The following is a 23,872-nucleotide window of genomic DNA, read 5'->3' on the forward strand; positions in this document are numbered from 1 at the left end:
GAAGGGGACAGAATCAGAATCCAGTGTCCTCATTTGACTGATGAGAGGGGAAATGACTTGCCCACGATCCCACAGAGGAACAGCAGCAGAGGTGATCTTCCACCCCAGTTGCTGTGACTCCTTGCTTGGGGCTTCTTGTTACTGACTCTTCAGGCATATTGCTAGACCCCATGGAAGAGACTAAACGCTGGGAAAATACAATTATTTATAGCTTCACTTGGCCCAAGCCCTGATCAAGAAAAGGAAGCAAAGTGTGGAAGGATCAGCAGCATTAGCAGCCCAGCTGGGTGACTTAATTTTTGGGTCCTTATGGCTCGAACCCAAACAAACTACAGATCCCCTGTGACTCAAGATGTCAATTGAAGTTACAAGGACGCAAAACCTGTTCTGACAGGGAAGAAATCACTTGGGGCTTGTGCATATGGGTGGTAGCATCTTGGATGTCAAGCCAAACGCAGCCCTTTTAAAATCTTTACCATAATTTTAACTTCCTGGACAAAGGTTTTTGTTTGTTTGCTTGTTTTTCCTCTATTCCTGAGGGAATTTTTCTGAGGAAGAGTTAGGTTTCCATTTGGGATTATATTTAGCAGCTTCTCCAGCTCACTGGTGATAGACAATAAGGGATGGGTGAGTAGAACAAAATAAAGTCAGTCCATTGGACAGGTGTTTATAAACATTTGACATGAATAGACCTGGCTTATGGTCTAGAACGTGAAACTACCTGGGCTAGTCTCTGAAGCCAAGGACACGTAGTTATGCCTCAATAATCACTTCTAAAACTATCAACAAGAATTTGGAAGGTTGCTCCACATTACTCACAGAGAAATGTAAATTAAAATAACTCTACAATTTTGTGTCATACCTCTCAAAGATTAAAAGAGACAGTAGCAGTGAGTTGCTGGAGAGGTTGTGGGAAGACAGGCTTACTAATACGCTGGTGGTGGATCCATGAATAGAATTAGCCTGGAAAGTGATGTGGAATTATATGAGGAAAGTCACTAAAGTATTCATTGCTTTTGGCCAAGTGGTTCTGCTACTGGGCTGAGAGATAAGGGTCATTTGTCAGCAGAATCATACAAGACTCTGTGTGTGTGTGTGTGTGTGTGTGTGTGTGTGTGTGTGTGTGTGTGTGCGTGCGTGCATGTGTGTGTGTGTGTGTGTGTGTGTGTGTGTGTTTATTAACTAATAAACTAGAAACAAAATGAGCACCTTTTGGCTAAGGAACATGTGAATACATCATTGGAGATGTATGAATGCAACAGAATAAAGCATGACAAATAGGAAGAATTCCCAGGAATGTGGGAGAACATATGATGTTATGCAAAACAAATTCAGCAAAATCGGAAAGCTCTCTACACAGTGAACACAATGCAAACACAAATAACTTCAAAAGGCAAAATAATTCTGATTCACTGTGGCTATTCTAAGCCTGGAGAATGGTATGCAGAGGGGTATGGGATTATGGGTTTGAAACGTGGTGTGCCCTGTCAGACTTGGTTGTGATGCCATTTGATTGTGCTTAAATGTTATCTTGTCCTTTATTTTAAGGGAGGGTTCAATTGGGGGATGTAGAGTTAAGAAGTGTGACTGAGAAAGAAAAGCAAAAGGCATCAATAAAATCATAAATTACAAAAAAAATATATTGTTCAGGGGAAGAGATAGAAAGAGAATAGAGGCAGAGACAGACGGACAGCAACAAATACAGAAACAGAGACACAGACAGAGAGAGATGGAGAGAGCACAGGTTATGAAGAAAAAGAGATGAAAAGAGAAGAGAAGAGAGGAGAGAAAAGAAGGTAAGGAAAAATGAAGAGAAGAGAAGAGAAGAGAAGAGAAGAGAAGAGAAGAGAAGAGAAGAGAAGAGAAGAGAAGAGAAGAGAAGAGAAGAGAAGAGAAGAGAAGAGAAGAGAAAGAGAGAAGAGAAGAGAAGAAGAGAAGAAAGAGAAGAGAAAAGAAGAGAAGAGAAGAGAAAGAAAGAGAAGAGAAAGAAGAGAGAGAAGAGAAGAGAAGAGAGAAGAGAAGAAAGAGAAGAGAAGAAGAAGAGAAGAGAAGAGGAGAAGAGAAGAGAAGAGAAGAGAGAGAAGAGAAGAGAAGAAGAAGAGAAGAGAAGAGGGAGAGGAGAGGAGAGAGAGAGGAGAGAGGGAGAGGAGAGGAGAGGAGAGGAGAGGAGAGGAGAGGAGAGGAGAGGAGAGGAGAGAACAGTGGAATTTTAAATATGATGTACTGAGACTAAAAATGACAACAGAGAAAATAAAACAAGATAAAGCAATATTCTTCATGACTTACCCTACATTGTAGAATTCAAAGTGGACATTACCATAATGACAATGCCTTAGATAATACCAGAACTATTTAAATTACTTATCTTTGAACACAGGGGTTTTAGCCATTTTTTTGTGTCATATACCCTTTTGGCCACAGTCTGGGGAAGCTTCTGGATCCCTTCTCAGAAAAATATTTTTAAATGTATAAAATAAAATACACTAGGTGTCAAAGGAAGCTAGTTATATTGAAATGTATTCGATCTATCTATCTTTAAAAGTTCATGGACTTCAAGTTGAGAACCCCCAAATTTATGTGTGTGTGTATGTGTATGTATGTGTATATTACATGTTCACATGAACACATACACATATAAAAATGAAATGAAACAGATCAGATAGGACCTCATTCTATCTTTAGAACTTGGTTAGTTAATGGTCACATGCCATTGTTGGGTAGTTCATTTTGATTTTGAGAGTGAAGTGCCACAGAGGCCAGAGAATCTCAGGCCCAAGTCCTGTCTCAGCCCCATTCTGGCTCTGTGATCCTGAGCAGGGTCCTCAACCTCTCAGGGATCCAGTTGACACTCGAAGACCAAACTGCAGACAAAGTGGCCTAATTTACATGAAGAGAAGAGTTTCTACACTGGGAGAAATTTCAAGACTAGAACAAAAGCTCAATTTTCAGAGACTCACAGAATCTCAGAACTGGAAGAGGCCATACGGTTAACCCTTCTACAATCAAAGAATCTCTATCACCCCATATTCAGCATATGCTTAGGAGCCAGGCTGTACTGGAAAGTGTTTAATAACTGGCTCTCAAAAAATGTACCCTGATAGACTTTTAAGTTTCTTCCACATTATTCCATTTTTTCCATCACTTTCTTAAGTCTAAAGATATCAACAAACCAATAACTCAAATTTTGATTCCTGTTGTTACCAAACTGAAGTATAAATGCTCACACTGAAAACTGAACCTTGAGCTCTGGGAGTAGGTAGAAGTTGGCACCAGAACCCCTCTGTTAGGAACTTCAGCTCAGAGACATAGAGCCAGAAGGAAACTCAGTGTCCAATAGGTCATCTGGGCCCTGCCCAAAAACCTTGGCTGAGGGCGAACCCCCTGCACTCAAGGCATTCTGGTCTAGTTGGGAAGAGCTGGCCTTGGTGGAAACTTTCTTACTTTAGTTTCAAGAAAATAACCTGAATCTGAATTCATTGAGAAAACTAAGACCCTCCCTTGAAAATGCTCCTGTTAAGTGTTGGGGGGAAAGGGTGGTCCGTCATTCCTTCCTTCCTTCCTTCCTTCCTTCCTTCCTTCCTTCCTTCCTTCCTTCCTTCCTTCCTTCTTAAATCAATGGGGAGATGGAGCTTTTCTGATAGCACACAAATAAAAGGAAACGAAGATTACAAGGATTATCTTGCTTGAAGGTTCAAGACTTAAGTATATAGTACCTAATACACAGGTATTTATATGTGATCTAAAATGAGAGCTTATCAGGCTTAAAGGCAGCATCTTCTCCCAGAGCGACAAGAATCCATACTAATAACTCATCAGAGAGGAAAAAGGAACTCTTCACCAGATTTCCCTTTTGCTGGAAGAGTCCCACCTCTTAAAATGGATACAAGGTATCTGGTATCTCCCAAATAAGACTTGCTGCATTGTAGCCAAATGAAGCTTTCCCTTCTCACCCAAATGTCTCATTAAATAAGAAGTTGAACTCTCTGACACCCAAGCTGTCTACCTTCTTACATTCATCAAAAGCATCATAATTTTAGGGAGTTAAAAACCACAGACCAGGGAGTAGCAATAGTAGAGAGCCCTGAAGAGAAGGCAGTGGTGACTGAGAAAATTGTGAAGATCTCACCAGATTGCCTACTGAAAGCTCCAAGGGTCTTCAGATATTGAGTCAAAGCCCTTTATTTTACAAATGGTGATGATGAGGCCAAGGAAGCTTAATTGGCTGGGTCATAGTTACACAGAGAGTAAATGCCAAACAAATACCAAGACGTGTTTGAACCCAGGTCCTTGGAAACCTGGGTATCCAGTAGGGCTGTTCTTAATTTTTTTTTTTAATTTAAGCTACAAAAAAGTAAGTTTTAAATTAATTAACTAATTAAGTAGAACTATTTTATTTATGTTGGCCATTCTTCATCCTTCCACAGCTTGAGTTTTAGGAAGAAAATAATGGTGCTTTAATTTCTGCAGAGTAGGGATATTCAAGATATTGGATATTTTCATTTTGACTCAAGAGTTTCAGGTATTTGAGAATTAATTTTTACAGCTCTTTGCAGAAAGAAACTTCTCATTTTCAGTCTAAGCTCAAAGCAAATATTTTGTAGGAAAAAAATGAAAATGAAGTTTCTACTTTCTATCAGGTTATTTTTCATCAGAATGGAAAGAGCTAGAGAAAAGTTTCAGAAAAATGAGGTTTGAGTTTAAAAGTGCTGTAAGTGAAATAGTGGCCTTAAGTCATGGTGACTGTGGGCAAAGGATAAAGTGAAATTCACCACCCATGAGAAGGACTCAGAACCACTTATTTCACTCATTTCAAAGAAAATACTAAAGGTTTTTTTTTAATCCTAAAAACATACTGCTTTCCAAAGACATGAGTTAGGAATGTTGCTTTTCATTTTTATGTTTATGAGAAAAAAAAAAGTTCTTTAATGAGCTCCTTTGAAGTGTCAGCTAGTTTGAGTTACTAGAGAAATAGTATGATATTCATTGTTGTTCAGTTTAGCCATATCTGACTCTCTGTGACCCCTATTGGTGTTTTCTTGACAAAGATACTGCATTGTTTTGCCATTTCCTTCTCCAGTGGATTTGGCAAATATAGGTTAAGTAACTTATCCAGGGTCACACAGTTAGGGAGTGTCTGAGGCCAGAATTGAACTCAGGTCTTCCTGACTCCAGGCTCAGCACTCTATTCACTGAGCCATCTTTCATCTCCCAGTGTAGTATAACTGGAGCAAATGACTTGTAGTCAGGAAGAGCAGAGTTCAAATTCTACCTCACATACTTACTAGCTATGGGACTATGGGAAAGTCATTTAACCTCTGATGGCTCTTTATCTGCAAAATAGCTATTGTTACAGGACATAACTCACAAGGTCATATTTAAGGGTCACATTGGTACTTTGTGAAGAACATTGGAAAACTTTAAGTGCCGTATATAGATCAGCAATAGTAACATTGGCAAGGATGGGAAGGGTAAAGTAGGATGGACCTATTATTTCATCTACCTATGTATGTAGATCATCTATCTATATCTATCCATCAGTCCATCCATCATCTGTCTGTCTATATATCTGTTTATCCATCTATCCATCCAGTTCTTTCTCTGGATGCAGATAGTATCTTTCTTTATATCTCCTTTATAGTTAATTTGGGTATTGATGGAGGAAAACAAGGCCCACAGGAAAGTTGGAAAGGGAGAGGGTTGTGATTGCTTTAACATGATATGTGAATGGGAACCTCCAATGGAGAAGCTCCTTTTCCCAAAACAGATGGGCCACTTGCCTCTTACAAGTCTCCAAGGCTCAGTAGGGCACTGATGGGGTAAATTACTTTCTAGGAGTCACACAACTACTAGGTTAGTGGCAGGACTAAAACCCAGGCCTCCCAATGTCATAGACAGCCCTCCATCCTTTAGACTGAGCTGCTCTTCCCAGTATGTGTTGAAGATGAAGGTTTTTGCTATGACCCAGACTGTGTGATTACTGTTTCAACATACAACAGCATTCCCTAAATTACCATTTGGCTAAGTGACTCTTACTAGATCAGAAAGGTTTCTTTCCATCCCTCCTGATTCCCAGTTCCTTCTCATACTTTTTCTTATGGAGTCTGTGCCAGCTCGGGCTCTCATTGTGAGGAAGCTCCACACAACTAATTCAATTTCGAGAACGGCCACTGCCATCAGTGGGATGGGCAGATTTGGTTCATGCATCAGAAATGAAAGGGGAAAGCAGACAGGAAGCATGAAAGTGAAGAGCAAGCATTTCTTTTACATTTGTTGAATCTGTTGTGAACTTCAAAGGGTCAGAGAAAGAGAGAGATGAGAGAGAAACAAACAGAGCCAGGGGAACAGAGAAAAAGAGAAAGCAACTCACACACACACACACACACACACACACAGTGCAAAGCAATAAGTGGGGAGCAGACTATGAGAATGAAATCTCACTAATGAATTGATATGTAAATATCATCCCCATGTCCACTCCTCTGTCTGGTTCCAACTGAACAAAGTAGCTTTCTGTGGTTTGGGAAGTGGCTAATTACATACACTGCAGTCATTGGCCTTTGATGATAATTACAGTGTCTTTTCTGTCTTACCTTTGTTGCTTGGGTCTCCCCCTTGACAGATGCCTTTTAGGAGGCCTAACACCCATCAGGACCATTCAGAGTTGTAAAAGAATTCTGGCCACTAAGAGAGGGGGATCTTGACTTAAAAGCCAGCTCAGGAAGGGCTGCTGTCATGCCAAGATTCATTGGCTTTTAAGTAAAGGAGGCTTCCCAGCTTCACATCGCAGGGACGTCTGCACTTTCAGGGGTGGAGGGGTGGTGGTGCAGATATTGCCATTCCTTTGCCTTGTTACTCCTCTGCAGCTAATATGGGGTTGGGTGCCTAACATGGGAAGAGGGGATGTGGCGAGATAGGACTGTGTCCCTTTTACCTGACTACAAACTCCAATATGCTGAATTGATGGCAAAGGAATGGTTTTCCAATGAACCTTTCTTTTGACCAATTCTCTCTATATCAACTTGACAGTTTGACACATGATTAATATTAACTAAGATTTATGTTCAAAGGGGACATTCCTCTAAGAAGACGGCCAAATGTAACTTTTCTTTTTGGAATCTATTTTTGCAGGTCCTCCTTGTTATGGTCAGAATTCATTACAATTGATTTTGATACACTCAAAATATTATTTGTTTTGCTTGGTTTTCCTTCATGTTTGAAGAGGACAATAATATCAGGAAGGTGATGCCATGCCTTGCATGTAAATAACACTCAAAATAGGTATCATGTTGAAATTACGGCGCTCTCTCTCTCTCTCTCTCTCTCTCTCTCTCTCTCTCTCTCTCTCTGTGATGGTACAGGACATAAGGTGAAGTTTTAAATTCTGAATTTGATGAAGGAATATGGCCAAATGGGACTGAGGTGATTTCTGCACTTTTGGTGATCAGTAGACATAGTATTCTGCACCTTGGCAGGGTGGTATAGTGATTAGAAGTCACATTCCGGTCAGCAAAGCATGGGTTTGAATCCTTTCTCTATACTTACAGTGCACTGTGACCACAGACATCCCCGAGACTCCTTTAACCCCTAAGATACTTCCAAACAATTCTGTGAGCTAGTTCCCTATGTAAATGGGGTCAAAAAGAAGTCCTTATCAAGTTCACAGATTTTTTGTGAGGCTCCAGTGAGCTAATGGGCACAATGCACACACAGACACACAATCACACTGACACACACAAGAATGTAAACTTGTACATACACATGTAGACATGAACATTCTTGCTTCAAGTGTATTCAGGTTGATGACCTCAGTTTTTCAAAACAAAAGCTTCATCTCCTTCAGAAACTCTTCCTATCCCATAAATGCAGAGCCCAGAATATCCTGGAGAGTTCGAATGATAAAGAAAACTGGGACCAGAGTGTCTTCTCAACCAAACTGTTCCCAAAGATCAGCTGGACATGATGTCACCCCATAAAATTGGAAGATCCCCAGTTTTTTTTTTAAACAAATGCAGTATGACCTGATAGATGAATTGCTGACCTTGGACCTAAGGATGCCTGGGTTCAATTCTCCCATCTTTTATGAGCACAGGATGTACGACCCCAGGCAACTCACTGCTAGGCAATTTTGTGAGACTATAGATTGCAGAGAAGATCCCTACCTTCATTGATACAAGGAATTTCCTCACCTGAAAGCTCCATATATCAATTAAACATATATATATATATATATATATATATATATATATATATATATATATATATATATATATATATATATATCAATTAAACCTCAAACTGGCTCTTTCTTTTCTTTTTTTAAAGGTATAGCCACAGTAAATATTTATGACTCTGAAGCTATGTAGAACGACAAATGTTCATAATCCAGAGATCCAGCCAAACATATGAAGGACGTGTGGGAACAGGATGGGGTATGTAGCATCCCAATCATCCTGTCTGCTTCTGGAGTTTTATCAAACACGCTTTCACCTTCTGCAGGAGGCCTTTCCTGAGTCCCGCCCCCCACCCTGGCCACCCTCCTCAGACTTCTTTCCATAGACTCTGTATGTGTTCACACACACACATTATTGTTTTGTATGTTGTCTTCCTCACTAGAATGTGACTTGAAGGCAAAGATTTTTTTTTTCCTTTTTGTAAGTGTCCTCAGTGCCTAGCACAGGGTATGGCACATAGGAAGTGCTTCATAAATGCTCATTGACTGACTGACTGACTGAAGGTGAGCTATTTCATTACCCAAAAGATTCCTTTCATTCAGCAGTGCAGCAGTCTGCCCAACATTAAGCCTACAAATAAAATTATAGGCTATCCATTTCTCCAGTACTGTTTCTGTTGGGCCTCCATTGAATATAAGGTGAGGAAAACAATAAAAATAAGCATTATCTAGGCTGTGAAAGAGATTCCCAGGTAAAAGCAATACTGTGTTGAAGTCCATTGGACAATTCTTCTCAACCTTCCCTATCTCACACGATACGGACAATGCACATTATTCTCCTCCTTCCAAGAGAGTAGAGCAGTGGACTGGACTGTTTTGGGCATTTTTGACTTTAACACGACACTCAAAAGTCTCCTTGAAAACCCTGACTTTCTTCTGTCATTTTTGCCAGTTTTCTGGGTGTGAGGTGAAACCCTGAGGTTGTTTTGATTTGCATTTCTCCGTAATATGGAACGCACTTTCATGTGGTTATTAGTTTGAAATTCTTTTGGTATCCTTTGAGCACTTTTTTTTTCAGAGTCAGGGAGTAGCTTTTAGACAGGGTTTTATTTTTATTTTTTTTTCCCAATGAACTGCCAGTTAGCTTTGTAATCAGTGGGGAAGGATTTTAAAAATAAAGTAATATATTCTTTCAATCTTCCCTTAAAAAATAATGTTTTGTTGTTGTCATTGTCGTTGTTGTTTTTTCTAGATGATAGAGCTAGCCTTGGAGCGAGGAAGAACTGGATTCAGGTTCTGTTTCTGACATACACAGGTTACGTTACTGGTAACTCTCTAAGTTGGTGAGGGCTTGAAATTAGGGTGGTGACAGTATAAAAGGAGAGAATGAAGCATTTAGGAGAGAGGTTGCCAGGGCGAAATCAAAAGACCCCGGCAACAGATTGGATGCTGTGGTAAGAGATAACTGGGGAGGTGAGGATGACACCTAGGTTGTGAACTTGGGGGGCTGGGAGGATTACCCTCAATAGTAATAGGGAAGTTAAGAGGAGGAGGGTTTTGGGGAAGCATGAGTTCAGTTTTGCACATTTGGAGTTTAAGATGTCTACTGGACATCCAGTTTGAAATGTCTGAAAGGCAGGCAGAGATTAGAGGTCAGCAGAGAGGTTAAGGAAAGCACAACCTTTGAACCAGAGATCCTATTACTGGACTTATACCCCAAGAATGCTATCAGTAAGAAAAAAGTCCCTACCGCATATGCCAAAACACTTGTGACAGTGTAACAGAACTTTATTATTATTATTTTTTTAATCATTGCAAATAACTGGAAACAAAGTTGATGCCCATTATTGGGGAATGGCTAAACAAACTGTGGTCCATGAATGTAATGTAATGTCGCTGTGCTGTAAGGAATGATGTGTGTGAACACAGAATCGTGGAAAGAACTATAGAAACTGAGGCCGAGCGAAGTAAGCACAGCCCAGAAAACACCACACAAAATGACTGTAATAATGTAAAAGGAAACAATGATGCCAAAAAGCAAAACAAATTACAAAGATCAAACAGACTCCAAGTATGAGAGGATGCTCCAAACCTGCCCCTTTGTGGGGGTGCGAGGTCCACAGGTCTTACACTTTGGCACATGGCTTTGGTTTAAAAAAAATGTATATATATATACATACTATATATATTGACTAGGTATGCCAACTTTTCCCTCCTCCATAAGAAAACACTGTTTGTTATAAAGGATGACTCTCTGCCAGGCCCTGGGGAAGGAACACTTGGAAATAACTGATAAATAAGAAACAAGTCATCAATAAAATTTTATAAAGATGAAAAAAAAGTTGTCTTGATACAGCACTGAAAAGTTTGCAAATAACTTCACATTCACCAACTCAGCTGATCCTCACAACAGCCTATAAAGGACATTTGTTTTCCCATTTTATAGATAAGTAGACTAAGGCTGACTAAAACTTCCTATGCTATCTTTCTAGGAGTTTCAATGAGTCAGTTTTTCAGCTTTCTTGTCTCTCTCAGTCACCAATGTGAGGGCAGGGACAATCTCAATTGCAACCCAATTCATAAATGTTAAAGCAGCAGAAGTGAGAGGATTGAGGAAAGGAATTTTAGATAAATATATTTTAAAATGAGTGAAGAATATTGGTATATGAACATAACCTTGTTTGGGAGTACTTCAGATGCTTTATAATAAATCAGAGATCGATAGGGTTATAGATCATGGGGAGCTTACAATGATACTTAACAGCAATACTATTATTATCCCCATTTTGCACATGGGGAATCTGAGGCTGAGAGAGGTTGAATGACTTTGCTCAAGATCAAACAAACATCCAGTATTTGTGAAAGGTGAGATTTGAATTCGGGTCCTCAAACTTTGTCCTTCAGACAAAAATACAACATTCTTCCCACTATGCCATGAGGACTTTACCAAAATATTGACAATGAAGTGTGCCAGGAGGTCGTCCATGGATCTGGGCAGAATGCGATGAGGATGGCATGCTGGCTCTGAATTGCTTTTTGTATGTCTAATCTCCTCCCTCAATTCATGAGTCACAACAGCAGCTTCGTGTATCTCCCAGCATCCTCCCATGGATTGAATGATGGCTCCTGGGAAACACAAACACCTGTTGGGTCATTTAGCCAAGGGACCCATCTGAAGCAGATTTGTCTGCTGATTGCAAAGGTGTTAGAATCTTAAACAGCAAACAATTTTATCATAGTAACCTTAAAGAAAATTGAGGGGGGAGAGGACTTTTTGAATAGGGAGCTATCCTCAGGAAGGAAGACCTGGGTTTTAAGATGTGCAGAACACTTTGGTAAGTTATCTCATTTGAGCCTCACACCAATCCTATGAAATGGTACTGTTATTATCCTCATTTTACAGATGAGGAAACTGAGGCTGAGAGAGATTGAATGCCTTGCCTAGGGTTGCACAAATAGCAGGTGTTTGAGATGGGATTCAAATTTAGGTCTTCCTGCCTACAAGTCTAATGCTGTCTCTATGCTGCCTCACCCTCTAATCATACAACTGTTAAAATTCACTATAATCTTTGCAGTGCATGCAAAAGCTATTGTTTTAGCAAGATCACACAATTGCTTCCAAATAGAAGGGCTTTACTTTGCCTATATCCAGGGGGCTGCATGGTTGTCTAACATGACCTAGCCCTACAAGGGCAGAAGTCATAATGTGATTTTGTTCAGCTATATCAACAGTCCAAGTAGCCTTAAAAGTTTTTGCTTATTCATAAGTCCTTAAAGATGGGTCATTTTCACACGTTTTAACAATATTTTTGGAGATCAAACTTACCCTAAACAGGAGTCTGTGCCTATAGATGGGGAACTGAGTCCTGGAGAGGCATCTTAAGTGACTTGCCTCAGGTTACACAGAGAGTAAGGAGCAGAGCCAGTTTTCAATACAGGTCCCCTAACTCCAAATCCAGAATGCTTTCCACCATAGCCCAGACTTCCTTTAGTGAAACTCTACTTAGAAAGGCTGTTTGCAACCACTACCATGAAGTCAATCATCAGACATTTATTAAATTCCCGTTTTGTGTCACGAACTGTATGAGCTGGTAGAGATACCAGGACAAAACAGAAACCATCTGTGATCTCAAGGGCAACGCAGTCGAGTTATAACATCACCTACAAGTATATACAAAGACAACACAAGGTGATTTGAACAATCAGATGGCCTCTTCAAGAGTTTACACCAGAGGCGGTGAAAGCTAGTTTTGTTGAAATGGTTTCCTCATCTGAAATTTCCTTACCGCCTTGTATTCCCAGGTAGCTATTCCTCATCTGCTTGCCTTTGTGGGTCTAGATCAGGAGGAAGTAGACCACAGTTCCTTATTCCCACTCAGCTTTCTGGCTTTTGAAGAGTTTTCTTACAGGTTAAAGCAAACCAACCTCATCAACATTTCAACCTCAAAGCTGCTGAAGAAGGATACCACAGGCTACCAGAAGCATAACCTGTAGTGAGGCCTTGCCTCTGACCTCTAACGCTGTGTGGCTAAAATCCACTATTCTTTTGGAGATGCACACTTAAATGGCCTTGTATGGAAGCACAATAACATACCTGTCCTGGTCATTAGCTGCTGACAGCTCCTCAGTGGGCCCTTCTCTGAGGGAGTAGAAGCGGATTGGGTCTGAAGATCAGTACACCTTGAGTTTTCCATTCTCTATTTACAACATTTCTTTATAAAGCCAAGGTCAAGAAAAGACAAATTTGACACTGTAGGTGACTATGTCTGTGAAGTGATTCAGTATGGTCTCTCCTAAAATAGGTCTTGTAAACTGAGAAGTCCGGGCACTGGCTGATGGGAATGACCAGCTCCAATTCATTCACTCCTTCAGCATCACCAACAGCTCTGTTTCTTCATGTGACAAACAGAAACGTTTCTGATGGGGACATTTCACAGGACACGTAAAACTAGCCCAAACTAGTCATTTCTGGCCCAAAACACAAGTTCATCCTTACAACTATTAAATGAAAAACCACAGGCAAACTGTTATTTCTCACAGAGATATTGATCATATTTAGCATGACATCAATGAATCAACAAGCATTTATTAGGTACCTAATCTATTGTACCAGGCCAATGTGTCACTTCCAAGAAACGGCCTTCTGTCGTCAGCAAATACTTCTCAGCATTCCTAGAACAATGTACTTTAACTAATAATCATCAAATTTCAACTAACCAATTTTGCTGTTCTTTCTTTGAGTCACACAAACTTATTTTCCTGGAAAGTGGCTCGAATCTGCATTTGTGAGAGCACAGACTCTTCTGCTTTATCCCTGACTCCTTACTACTCCTGCAATTCCTTGGCTGTCTATGGTCCTGCTGGGGACTTTAGACCATTTTAAACTGATTAGATCCTTTGGGATCCTGGGTCTGCCATCTTGACATGAAAACTCAGAGGCAGTGGGGGCTTCCAGATTGATCTGCCTCCCTCAACAAGAAATATACTTTGCTTTTTGCTGCACTGCTCTGCCACCTTTGGTCAGTGGGGTAGCCTCTGGCCAGAAGAGAACAGAATCAACTTGACCAAAAGTTGCCAAAGGCAGTTTCTCCTCACAAGACACCAGGTTGAGTAGATGTTGACGTACTGAGAGAAGCCCCCAAAAGAAGCTGCTCTCTTTGTGACAGCTAGGTGGCACAGTAGATAGTGTGGCCTTAGACACTAGCTGTGTGATTCTGGGCAAAATCACTTAACCTTCCTGTGTTTCACTTTCCTCATCTATAAAGTAGGGGTAGTATTTGCCCTTGCATCCCAGGTTGTTCTGAGGACTAACTGGGAATAACTGATCAAAAGCTCTATGCAATCCTTACAGTATTGAATAAAAAAGTATCACTGGTGTCACATTCTTTCATGTTTCATCTCAGAAGAATGAGCAGAATTTTGAAATTTCTTTGAGACAGGAGATTAGGAACATGTGAATTATTTCTTCCCTTTCTTCCCCCTCTGACTTCATGCAGTCTGGGGAGAGGCAGGGACTTCCAGGCTTGGGAAAAGTGGGGACTTTCAAACCCAAGCCCAAGAAATCCCAACTGCTTGTTTTTTCCAGACTGGATGGCATCTGCCTGGTTTCCTTCCCACGGCCTCTCTCTCCACTCCCATTTCTTCCCTCCCTGGTTTTGTGTCCTGGGTGGGCTCTCACCCTGCTGACCAGGAACCTCCCAGGAAGAGCAGCTGAGGCCTTGTTAGTGTCAAACATGGTGAGAAATTAAACTTGAGGAAGATGATCACAGAGCTGCCCTAATCTGGCAGGCCAGGTGACAGAAACTGAGCCCTAGCTGGACCCGGACTCCAGGTTCTACAAGCCTGAGTCTGGCCCAGAGGCTGTGGGAGGCAGCAGCGATGAATGACGAGCCCACCCTTCCCGACTGAGCCTGACTCTTTTAACTCCACCAGCCCTCTTTCAGTAACTTATTTTGGGGGAAAACAACCAATCCCATCTTCAGTCCAGCCACACTCCTAAACTAAGCCCTAATTCTACCTCAAATCCATTTTTTGACCCTGTCACATAGGATCTGAATATCTCCTGTAACTTTATGACTGGAAAAACACTGTTCAGATTACATTTGCTAGTTTAAAAATAGCCAAGTTCTCTTCGAAATGAGAGAGAGAGAGAGAGAGAGAGAGAGAGAGAGAGAGAGAGAGAGAGAGAGAGAGAGAGAGAGAGAGAGAGAATCCTACTTGCTTGCTAATATCTCTTTCAGTACTAAGCAATACCCCTGTTCTACTGACATGGGTGAGGCAAAGGCAGAGAACACGTTGTAAGCTTCAGGCTGCTTACAAAGATGATGCCTACTCTCCAAGAAAATCAGGAAAAGATACTCTTTCAAGACCCCTGGCCCAGAGAATACATCATGGACTGCTCTGGAGGACTGTGGCTAAATCACACTTTATCATTTCTCCAGCAGATGGACTGTCGGTGTCTTTCACTTGATGATTGCACTGAGAACATGATCCCTAGGCATTCTACTCTGTCCAATGGGATTTATTTTTCTTGGGGGACCAGGAGCACTGGGGAGAAGGGGGAAATCAAGGCAAAAAGAAATTGACCCTTGGAAATTCTACCATCATTAATGAAACCGGAACAGACTGCCATCTCATCTGCACACATCACCACTTGTTGGCTCTGAAGGTTTCCCGGAAAAGGAAACCACAAAGGATGCCCATTAAGGGATACAAGTTAATTAGAAAGCCCTAACCACACCACTGCTCTGGGCCAGAAGGGGCAACCTTTCTGGCTTTGGGGTGGTTTTTGTTCCCCCTCACTCTCTCAAACTGAAAAAATGCTCATAAAGTCACAAGGCATTCCATTCAAACTCGACTAAAAGTTAGCACATCACTCTGAAACTCACCGCTGGATGAAAGGGTCAGGACAGCACGGTAAGGTGGGATATGGTGAGGGTTCGACATTCATTTCTTCCAGCTCTCTTGGGCGTAGACAAGCAGGGAAAGAGAGATGATATACACACATATGCCTAGGAGATAGATGCACATATATATATATATATATATATATATATAGACAAGATAAAGCCAGGAGGCTCAGAGCAAGCAGGTCAACTGCTATAAGATATAGAACTTTAGTGCCCCCTCTTCCTCCATCTGCCAAGAGGTGGGGCTGTCTTTGGCCATGGCCAATGAGATTCATCAGGTGACTCAAACATCACAAACAGCCCTTTCTTACCAGCTGGGCATCCTCTGCGCTGTTGTTTTCCTCCTGTCTCTACATCTTCTTTCCAGCTCTTGACGTAGAGTAGCCACATTTGCTCTGGGGAACTTGGTGGCATCTCTGAACTTCTGATCTCTCTGGGGATTGGCTGGCTGCTGGAATGGCATCAGAGTTTAATTTCAGCAGCTCGGACTCTTGGAACGGGGCAGCTCAGGGGCTGGTGTGTGTTCACTCCACTCCAGATGACCTGCTTTTCCCTGTTGCTCATTGGATTCTGCCTTGGCAAGTGTCCTGTTGAGCTGTGTTTGGGGTTCAAATGGTTTGCAGCCATTTAGTAAAGTCTAGCTTTGTTTTGTTCCTCTCTACTTCCTTTCTCCTTCATTTTCTCTTCCAGCCAAATTTGTGTTGTAGTCACAATCTCAAATGGCAAAGACAGAAAAATTCCTTGATCACATTTAATGGGGAAGTAATGCCTATCCTCTAGGAAGGAGGGGGGGAAAAAAGAAAAAATAAAGATCTACCCTCAGTTTCTTTACTCTTGACCTTTGGAAAGTTGCCTCCTTGCTTCTATCTCCTTCCCAAAAAAGACAGATGAGTATTTCAAAGTGTTTGAAATCCTCTCTCAGACACTGAAAGAACAAAATTCCACAAGGGCTACAAAAATTGACGAGAATCTATGTATTAAATGCTAAGCCTTAGATGTTTAGGAAAAACTATCCCAACTCTCTGAAAGGTCAAATGCCTGAGTCTGTTTAAAAATAAAACAAAATCAACAACACTCTCTGTGAAGTGTGTTCTTGGAACTCAGAGAGGAACCCCAAAATATTGTCCCACATGGGAAGATTTACCAATAGGAAATGCACAGCCCAAGTCAGCTTGTCACTCTTACTCCAGATGCCATTGCCGACAGACCTATTCTGGGTTTGTGGTTTTGGGGAGTGAATGAAATATGAATCAGGAGCTAAATTAAACCCGACTCCACCAGAAGAAAATAGAGTTGGAGTGACTGTCACCAGTGTCCCAGTTCCGGGCCCTATTGGTCACCTCCCCATGGTGCACCTGGGAGTCTGCTGATCTCAGCAAATGCCAGCCATAAAAGCCAAAAGGCAGGCAGGCAGGCAGGTGGGCAATCACCCTGGAAAAATGAGAAGTTTCCTTAGAGGAAATTTGGGTTTGGAAGGTGCTACAGGGAAACATTTTCTTTGCTACTTCAGCCAGGATGGCAGAGAAAAGCTATTTAAAACTTGACACTCTCCTCCCACGCTCAGTCTGATAGTTCCTAACATCTGTGAATTGTGAATCCCACAGACTGGCAGGCCTGAGCTGGTGCCAGCTCAGACAGCTTGCGCTACAATATGCGAAACATGGAGGGAAGATCATTTTCCTAATTAATTATAGATTTGTTAATTGGCATTAAAGTAGCTTTGCTTTTTTAAAAATTCTTTTTGTATTTCACTTGACAAATATTCACAACTTAGCATACAATGCAGTAGGTGGCATGTCTTTGAAGATACAGGACCTGCTTTATCTGAAATTACAGACCATAATTCCATGGGCTATTGTCATCAAACTCCCAGTTATAGATTCAACTTCATGAAGTGGAGAGATAAGAAAACAACTGAACACATCAGGTTCAGATTTGTTTTCCTTCATTTTCCTTTTGTTTTAAAATAGTCTCCCTGCATGAGCATTTTCTATTAACAGTGCTCTAGGCATGATCTGGGGGCGTGTGAATGCCACTGGATGTCCAGGAAGCTGCTCAATATCAGGTCACATGAAAATAATTTGAATTGGTTATTGGACCGTATCTACTGGGCATGGTGGTAACTGGTAGCTCCCATGCCAAAGGAGAGGAGATACACAATAGTGAAATGAGCCAAAGGAACAGAAGATCAAAGAATTTAGCAAAGGAAGGAATCTTGGACAATATTTAGTCCAAATTCCTAATTTTACAGAAGAAGAAACCTGGAAGGAGAGAGGAAGTATATTGAGGTAACGAAGGCTCAAACAAACGTGTATGACTATCAGACTGCTCCCTGAGTCCAAATCAAGGTCCCCTGAAGTGTCAGTATTTCAATTTGACCAAGCTAAGCCAAGTCCACCTAATAAGCACACACTGCATACCTGCTATGCGCTCTTTACCATGTCAGATGCTGGGAATTCAAAGAACAAAATGAAACTGAGACTTCTCCCCAAGGAATGACTTTCTATTCTACTAGCTATTTGGAACCTGTAAACAGGCAAGAACTCAAATCTTTGTGCAGCTGTGCTAGGCACAGAGGATCCGAAGCCCCCAAAGCAATGGTCCCTGCCCTCAGGAAGCCCACATTTGGCTACAGAAGACTCAGCAGACAGGGATCATTTGACAGCCACTAAGGGGACAAAGGAAAGTTTCCCAAAGGCAAAATCTGAGCTGGTTTTTTAAGGCAGAGGTAAGTTAGGGGTGCACATCAGAATGGGTGGTCTATGCAAAAAACACGAAGGCAGAAATGACAAGGTTGGGGCTCCCAAAGTAGATTTGTTTGCCTGGAATGTGGAGGGAGTGAACAAAAGCCACTCCAATATGTCTGCAAGGTAAGCTGGAGTCACATTTTCAAGGATTTTAAGTGGCAAGCTCGTGTGATATTTTATCCCAGAGGGAAGAGGGCATCAGTGACAAAAGGGAGCAATGGTTTCAAATGGGATGGAGAAGAGATATGCTAAAAGAGAGGAAGATCTGGTAATGGTCCAGGCAAGACATCATGAGGGCTTGAACCAGGCTGATGACCATGCAGGAGGAGAGGCTAGAGAGATGTTGTGGAGGTAGAAACCTTAAAGTTTGGCAAGTGTTTCCATATGTGGAAAGAGGAGAGAGAAGAGTTCAGAAAGACTCTGAGGAGGAGGATGGTGTTGTCTTAGAAAACAAGGACATTTGGAAGAGGGTCAGATTTGGTTGGAGTCATGAGTCCTCTTTTGAATATGTTGAGGTAGAGGAGTACTTGGGACATCTAATTGGAAAGATCAGATAGCTCTGATCTGAGTATCACTTAGATTCTGGCTTAGTTTCATCTGCTGGCATTGGTTTTCCTGGTTGGATTTCTTTCCCAGTGTATTTATGCTTCCCACTGTCTTTTTGTGTAATCTTAGTAGAAAGGAAAACACTTTATTTAGTTAGTCTTTGGGTTTCTAAATCATTTTTCAGTTTTTTCAGTCTTTTTAAATCTTTTCTGGCATACCAAGCTGTGTTGATGCTAAACTGAAGCTCTGCAGAAAAACTAGGACTGAGTGTATGGATCTGAGAACTATCTGTATACAAGTGATCATTACATTTATAGATGTAGATTTGGAGATGATGAGGTCACCTAGTAAGAATGCATAGAGAAGAGAAAGAAAAATGGGGCAGAGTCTTGGAGCATATGTATAATGAAGGGGCAGGATAGGGATGATAATAAAGTAGAGGAGAGAAAAGAATACTCAGCTGGGAAGTCTAAGAGCTGAGAGATAGTGGTGCCTTGGAGTCCCAGAGGGTAGAAAATAGTCAAGGAGAGAGAACAGTCATTAGTGTTAAGAGCTTCAAAGGATGAAGACTGAGAAAAGGCCATTCGATTTGCTATGTTATGGAAACACTTGTTGCATTAGTACCTTTGGAGAGTACTTCTAGCTGAGTGATAAGCTCACTTAGCAAGGACTGAGAAGTGATTGGGAAGAAGGGAAGGAAGCGTAGGCAACTTTGTCTAGGAGTTTGACTGTGAAATGATTAAGGGACATAAAACCATAGTTTGAGGGAATGGTAGGATCAGGTGAGCACATATACACATTCCCGTGAGTATGTCTTCATTTTTTAACTTATTTTTTAATATTTAGACATTTTTGTGATTACGTATGATCATTTTCATGATTATATATGAAACCAAGAATTGCTATTTCTTAACCATTTCATTAAAAATATGTAACAAATCCATTTACTTTTAAAACTATCCTAATTATGTATATTTATTTCTGAACTTCCTTCTGATTCTTTCTTTGACTTAAAAAAAAGTTTCAGTGACCCTCATTTTTTAGCATTACTACTAATAATCTGTATCCCCACTTGTAATAAATGAGAACATTTTAGCAAAGAGAATCTGCACGGTGCTCAGGTCCAAAAATCTAATGTCTGTTTCTGCCCCTTGAGTCCACCCCTTCTTCCAGGAGATAATGTGCTTCACTCTAGGTCCTCTGGAGATGGGGTTGCACAATGCATTGATCAGAATTTTTAAGTCTTTCAAATTTATTTGGTTGTTCTGTTTCCATATTTACACTATTTTTGTCCTTATATAAATTTTTATCTTTCTGATTATTTCACTTGACATCAAATTGTATTACCTAAGATTCTCTGAAATTGTTGCTTTCACCATTTCTTATGTGCATAATAATGCTCCTTTTCATTAATATACCACAGGTTATTTAAGCATACTCTTGAAATATGTATGTATATGTATATGTATATGTATATGTATATGTATATGTATATGTATATGTATATGTATATGTATATGTATATGTATATGTATATGTATATGTATATGTATATGTATATGTATGTGCATGTGCATGTGCATGTGCATATATATACACACATATACACATACATATATACATATATGTATATATTTCTCTTTTAATGCCTCTTTCATAATGACAATGATGGTTTTGCATACAGTTATGCTGTCTCTTCTATTATCTTCCCTCTTAACTCCACCCTCATTGCTACTTGTTTCCTAGTGCTGAGATTGGTATATTTTTACACTACACTGTGTGTTCAACCCATATAATCCAATTAAGATCAGAGAGTAGTTGATCTTATGTCTACAACATTTACCACTATCTCCATGTTTCTATGTTCTTCTTATGAACCCTGATTTTCAGAAATACCGAGTTGTATCCTCTTCCATCTTTCTACTAGTATATTCCTTTTATGCTCCCTTCTATTTCTCTCCTTAAAAACATCAAAACAAAACCCACCCTAGTACCTCCATTTTATTATTTTACTCATTTAAGATATTCAAATTCTGAAAGAATACACATTTCTTCTCTCCCTACTAAAATGTCAGAACCACATTATCATAGAGCCCCCCTTTGAAAAGACCTCAATAGATTCTTTTTCACTCTTATGTTTGAATTTCAACATTCCTACACAGTACTTGTCTTTTCCTAAGGGATGTTTAAAAGTTTTCTACTCCATTAAAAGTTTATTTTTCTCTCTTTAGGAGTATACTTAGCTTTACAGGATTTTTTTTTTTAATTTTCAAGCCTACAGCTTTTGCTTGCTGGAATATTGTATTCAAAGAACTCTTATTTGTAGTTTAATAGATGTGGGCAGTTTTTAATATAATTCCTTGAAATAAAACATTCAAATATTTTCTTTTTATCACAGTTTTCAAAAAGAACAATGATTCTTCATTTATCTTTCTTTGACCTATTTTCCAAGTCTGTTTCCTTAAAAAAAAAAATGAGATCTTACCCATATGTACAAAAACATTTATAGCAGCTCTTTTTGTGGTGGCAAAGAATTGGAAATTGAGAGGATGCCCATCAGTTGGGGAAAGGCTGAACAAGTTGTGGTATATGAATGGAATGGAATACTATTGTGCTATAAAAAATGATGAGCAGGCTGACTTCAGAAAAACCTGGAAAGACTTGTTTGGACTGATGCTGAGTGAGGTGAGCAGAACCAGGACAACATTGTACACAGTACAGCCCTTCTCAGCAATGAAAGGATATAAGACATATCCAAAGGCCTCATGATGGAAAATGCTATCCACATCCAGAGAAAGAATTATGGAGTCTGAATGCAGATCGAAGCAGACTATTTGCTCTTTTTCTTTCTGTTTTGTTTTGTTTCCTCTTTCTGGTCATTCTTCCAATTGGTTCTAATTCCTCCTTACAACATGACTAATGTGAAAGTATGTTTAATAGGAATGTATATGTATAGCCTATATCAGATTGCACAGCATCTAGGGGAGGAGGATGGGGAGGGGGGGATAAAAATTTAGAACTCAAAAGCTTATGGAAGTGATTGTTGATAAATCAAAATAAATTAACTGAAAAAAGAAGATTCTGAAATCCAAAGACCCTTTTTTGCAAACACTTCACTCTGTAGCAATCAGTACCTTTAGCTACAAAAGACAATAGATGGATTTTATTTTGCAAAAACTAATTTCAATAGAGAAGGCAACTGAAAAAAATGAGATATTTTTTTATTCAACTTTAAAAAAAATTCTCTTGCTTTCTCATGGAGTCATTGATTGCTGTCTGTTCTCTCCTAGTTTTAAGGGAATCTTTTACTTGTTAAGTTTATCATATTTCTTCTGACCTATATATCCTTCCAATATTTCTTCCAGAGAATCTATCTATCTATCTATCTACCTATCTATCTATCTATCTATCTATCTATCTATCTATCTATCTATCTATCTTTCTATCTTTCTATCTATCATCTATCTATCTATCTATCTATCTGTCATCTATCTATCTAAATTTTTGCTTGATATATTTTAGGTAGTCAATGGAAAATCTATTTCCCCCCTGTAAGTCACTACTTACAATTGCAGATCTACTGTCTCCACAATAATGATAATCATACACACATACATACACAATTGGGTTTTCTTTTATGTACTCAATGTCTCAGCTTTAGTTCATGAGTTGCGGCTTTGTGTCCAGGCCAGCAGACTCTGCTCCCTACCAATTTTTTTGGGTAGGTTTTTGGCTTTATTTTCTATCACCCTGATTCCCCTGGGTTTCAGTACTGACTTCTTCCTCCTAGGCATAACCCTCCCACTCACTGTAGATCTTTCAGGTTCAGAGTGCAAGATATTCATGATTCTATATAGCATTTCAGGATGGAGTGTGAGAAGCCTTGGAGCCTCTGGAAATCTGGATGTTGCAGTCTGCCCAAGAGGGTTCCCTTAGTTACTTCTACTCCCTGAGGTATCCCAGGTCTCCCCTCTATCACCCTCGGATCACCTTGAGGCCTTCTGACCTCCATCTGTCATTCTCAGGGTACCCTCTACTCTCCTCAATACATCAAGCCTTGAAAGCTATATGTATCTCTGGTCTGACTGGGTGCACATGGAATTTGGAATTCTCAGCCTGCAGTGTCCCTGGTTTCGCTTGTAGCCCTATTTCTCATTGTCTAGAGGTGCTTGGCTCATTTTTGCACAGTTCTGAAATGAATAAGAGTGGAGAGAAACTTAAAGCTGGGAGACTAATTAAAAGAAGAAAAGAGAGAGGGGATGAGGTCAGGAATTTCCTCCCTGCCCCCCTCCTCACATACACACACATGCACACGTATGTGTACACTTGCATATGCACATGTACCTGAACACACGCAATGCAACACATGCACACATGTGCTTACATGTACACACAGTGATCTCGCATGTATTTGCTCACTAGGTGCACTTGCATACATACACACACACACATGCATACAGATACACACACATGCACATTCACGCACACACAAGATCACTAGATTTAAAGGTACAAAGAACACTGGAAAACATCCAGTCCAAAAATCCTATTTTATAGATGAGGAAATTGAGGCTAGAGATGTAGTGACTTGCCTAAAGTTACTCAGGGTGTGAAATGTTGGAGCTGTGATTTGATCTAAGACTTCTGCGATCCAGTCCATAATCTGGTATTCCCCTCCCTCTGAACAACAGTGAGAGAGCTCCACATATATCTCCGCAGGAAGGAATCCTGAGGCAGCTAGGTGGCACAGTGGATAGAGCACTGGTCCTGAAGTCAGGAGTACCTGAGTTCGAATCTGTCCTCAGACCAAACACTTGACACTTAGTAACTGTGTGACCTTGGGCAAGTCACTTAACTCCAATTGCCTAAAAAAACCCCAACAAAAATAAAAACAAAACAAAACAAAGGAAGCAATCCATTCAGGGGGTAGATGGGACAAAAAAAGCAGAAGGATGCTAGGAGATGGGGGCTCTTGAGTGGACTTGCCACTACAGCAGATG

The 23,872-nt window shown here is 40.4% G+C and overlaps 1 protein-coding gene across 1 annotated transcript in view; it reads right to left on the minus strand.

The window, feature by feature from the left end:
- TP63 (tumor protein p63) overlaps nucleotides 1-16,324 on the minus strand; it is a 242,747-nt gene extending 226,423 nt beyond the window's left edge. Inside the window, 2 exon segments of the mRNA XM_078147181.1 lie at nucleotides 15,559-15,681; nucleotides 15,891-16,324. Of these exon segments, the coding sequence (XP_078003307.1) occupies nucleotides 15,559-15,681; nucleotides 15,891-16,042 (275 nt within the window). The 5' untranslated portion in view covers nucleotides 16,043-16,324.
- Nucleotides 16,325-23,872: the final 7,548 nt, after the last annotated feature.

The sequence above is a fragment of the Phascolarctos cinereus genome, unplaced genomic scaffold (genome assembly GCF_003287225.1).
Source record: "Phascolarctos cinereus isolate Bilbo 61053 unplaced genomic scaffold, phaCin_HiC Scaffold_7;HRSCAF=346, whole genome shotgun sequence".
Taxonomy (NCBI): Eukaryota; Metazoa; Chordata; class Mammalia; order Diprotodontia; family Phascolarctidae; genus Phascolarctos; species Phascolarctos cinereus.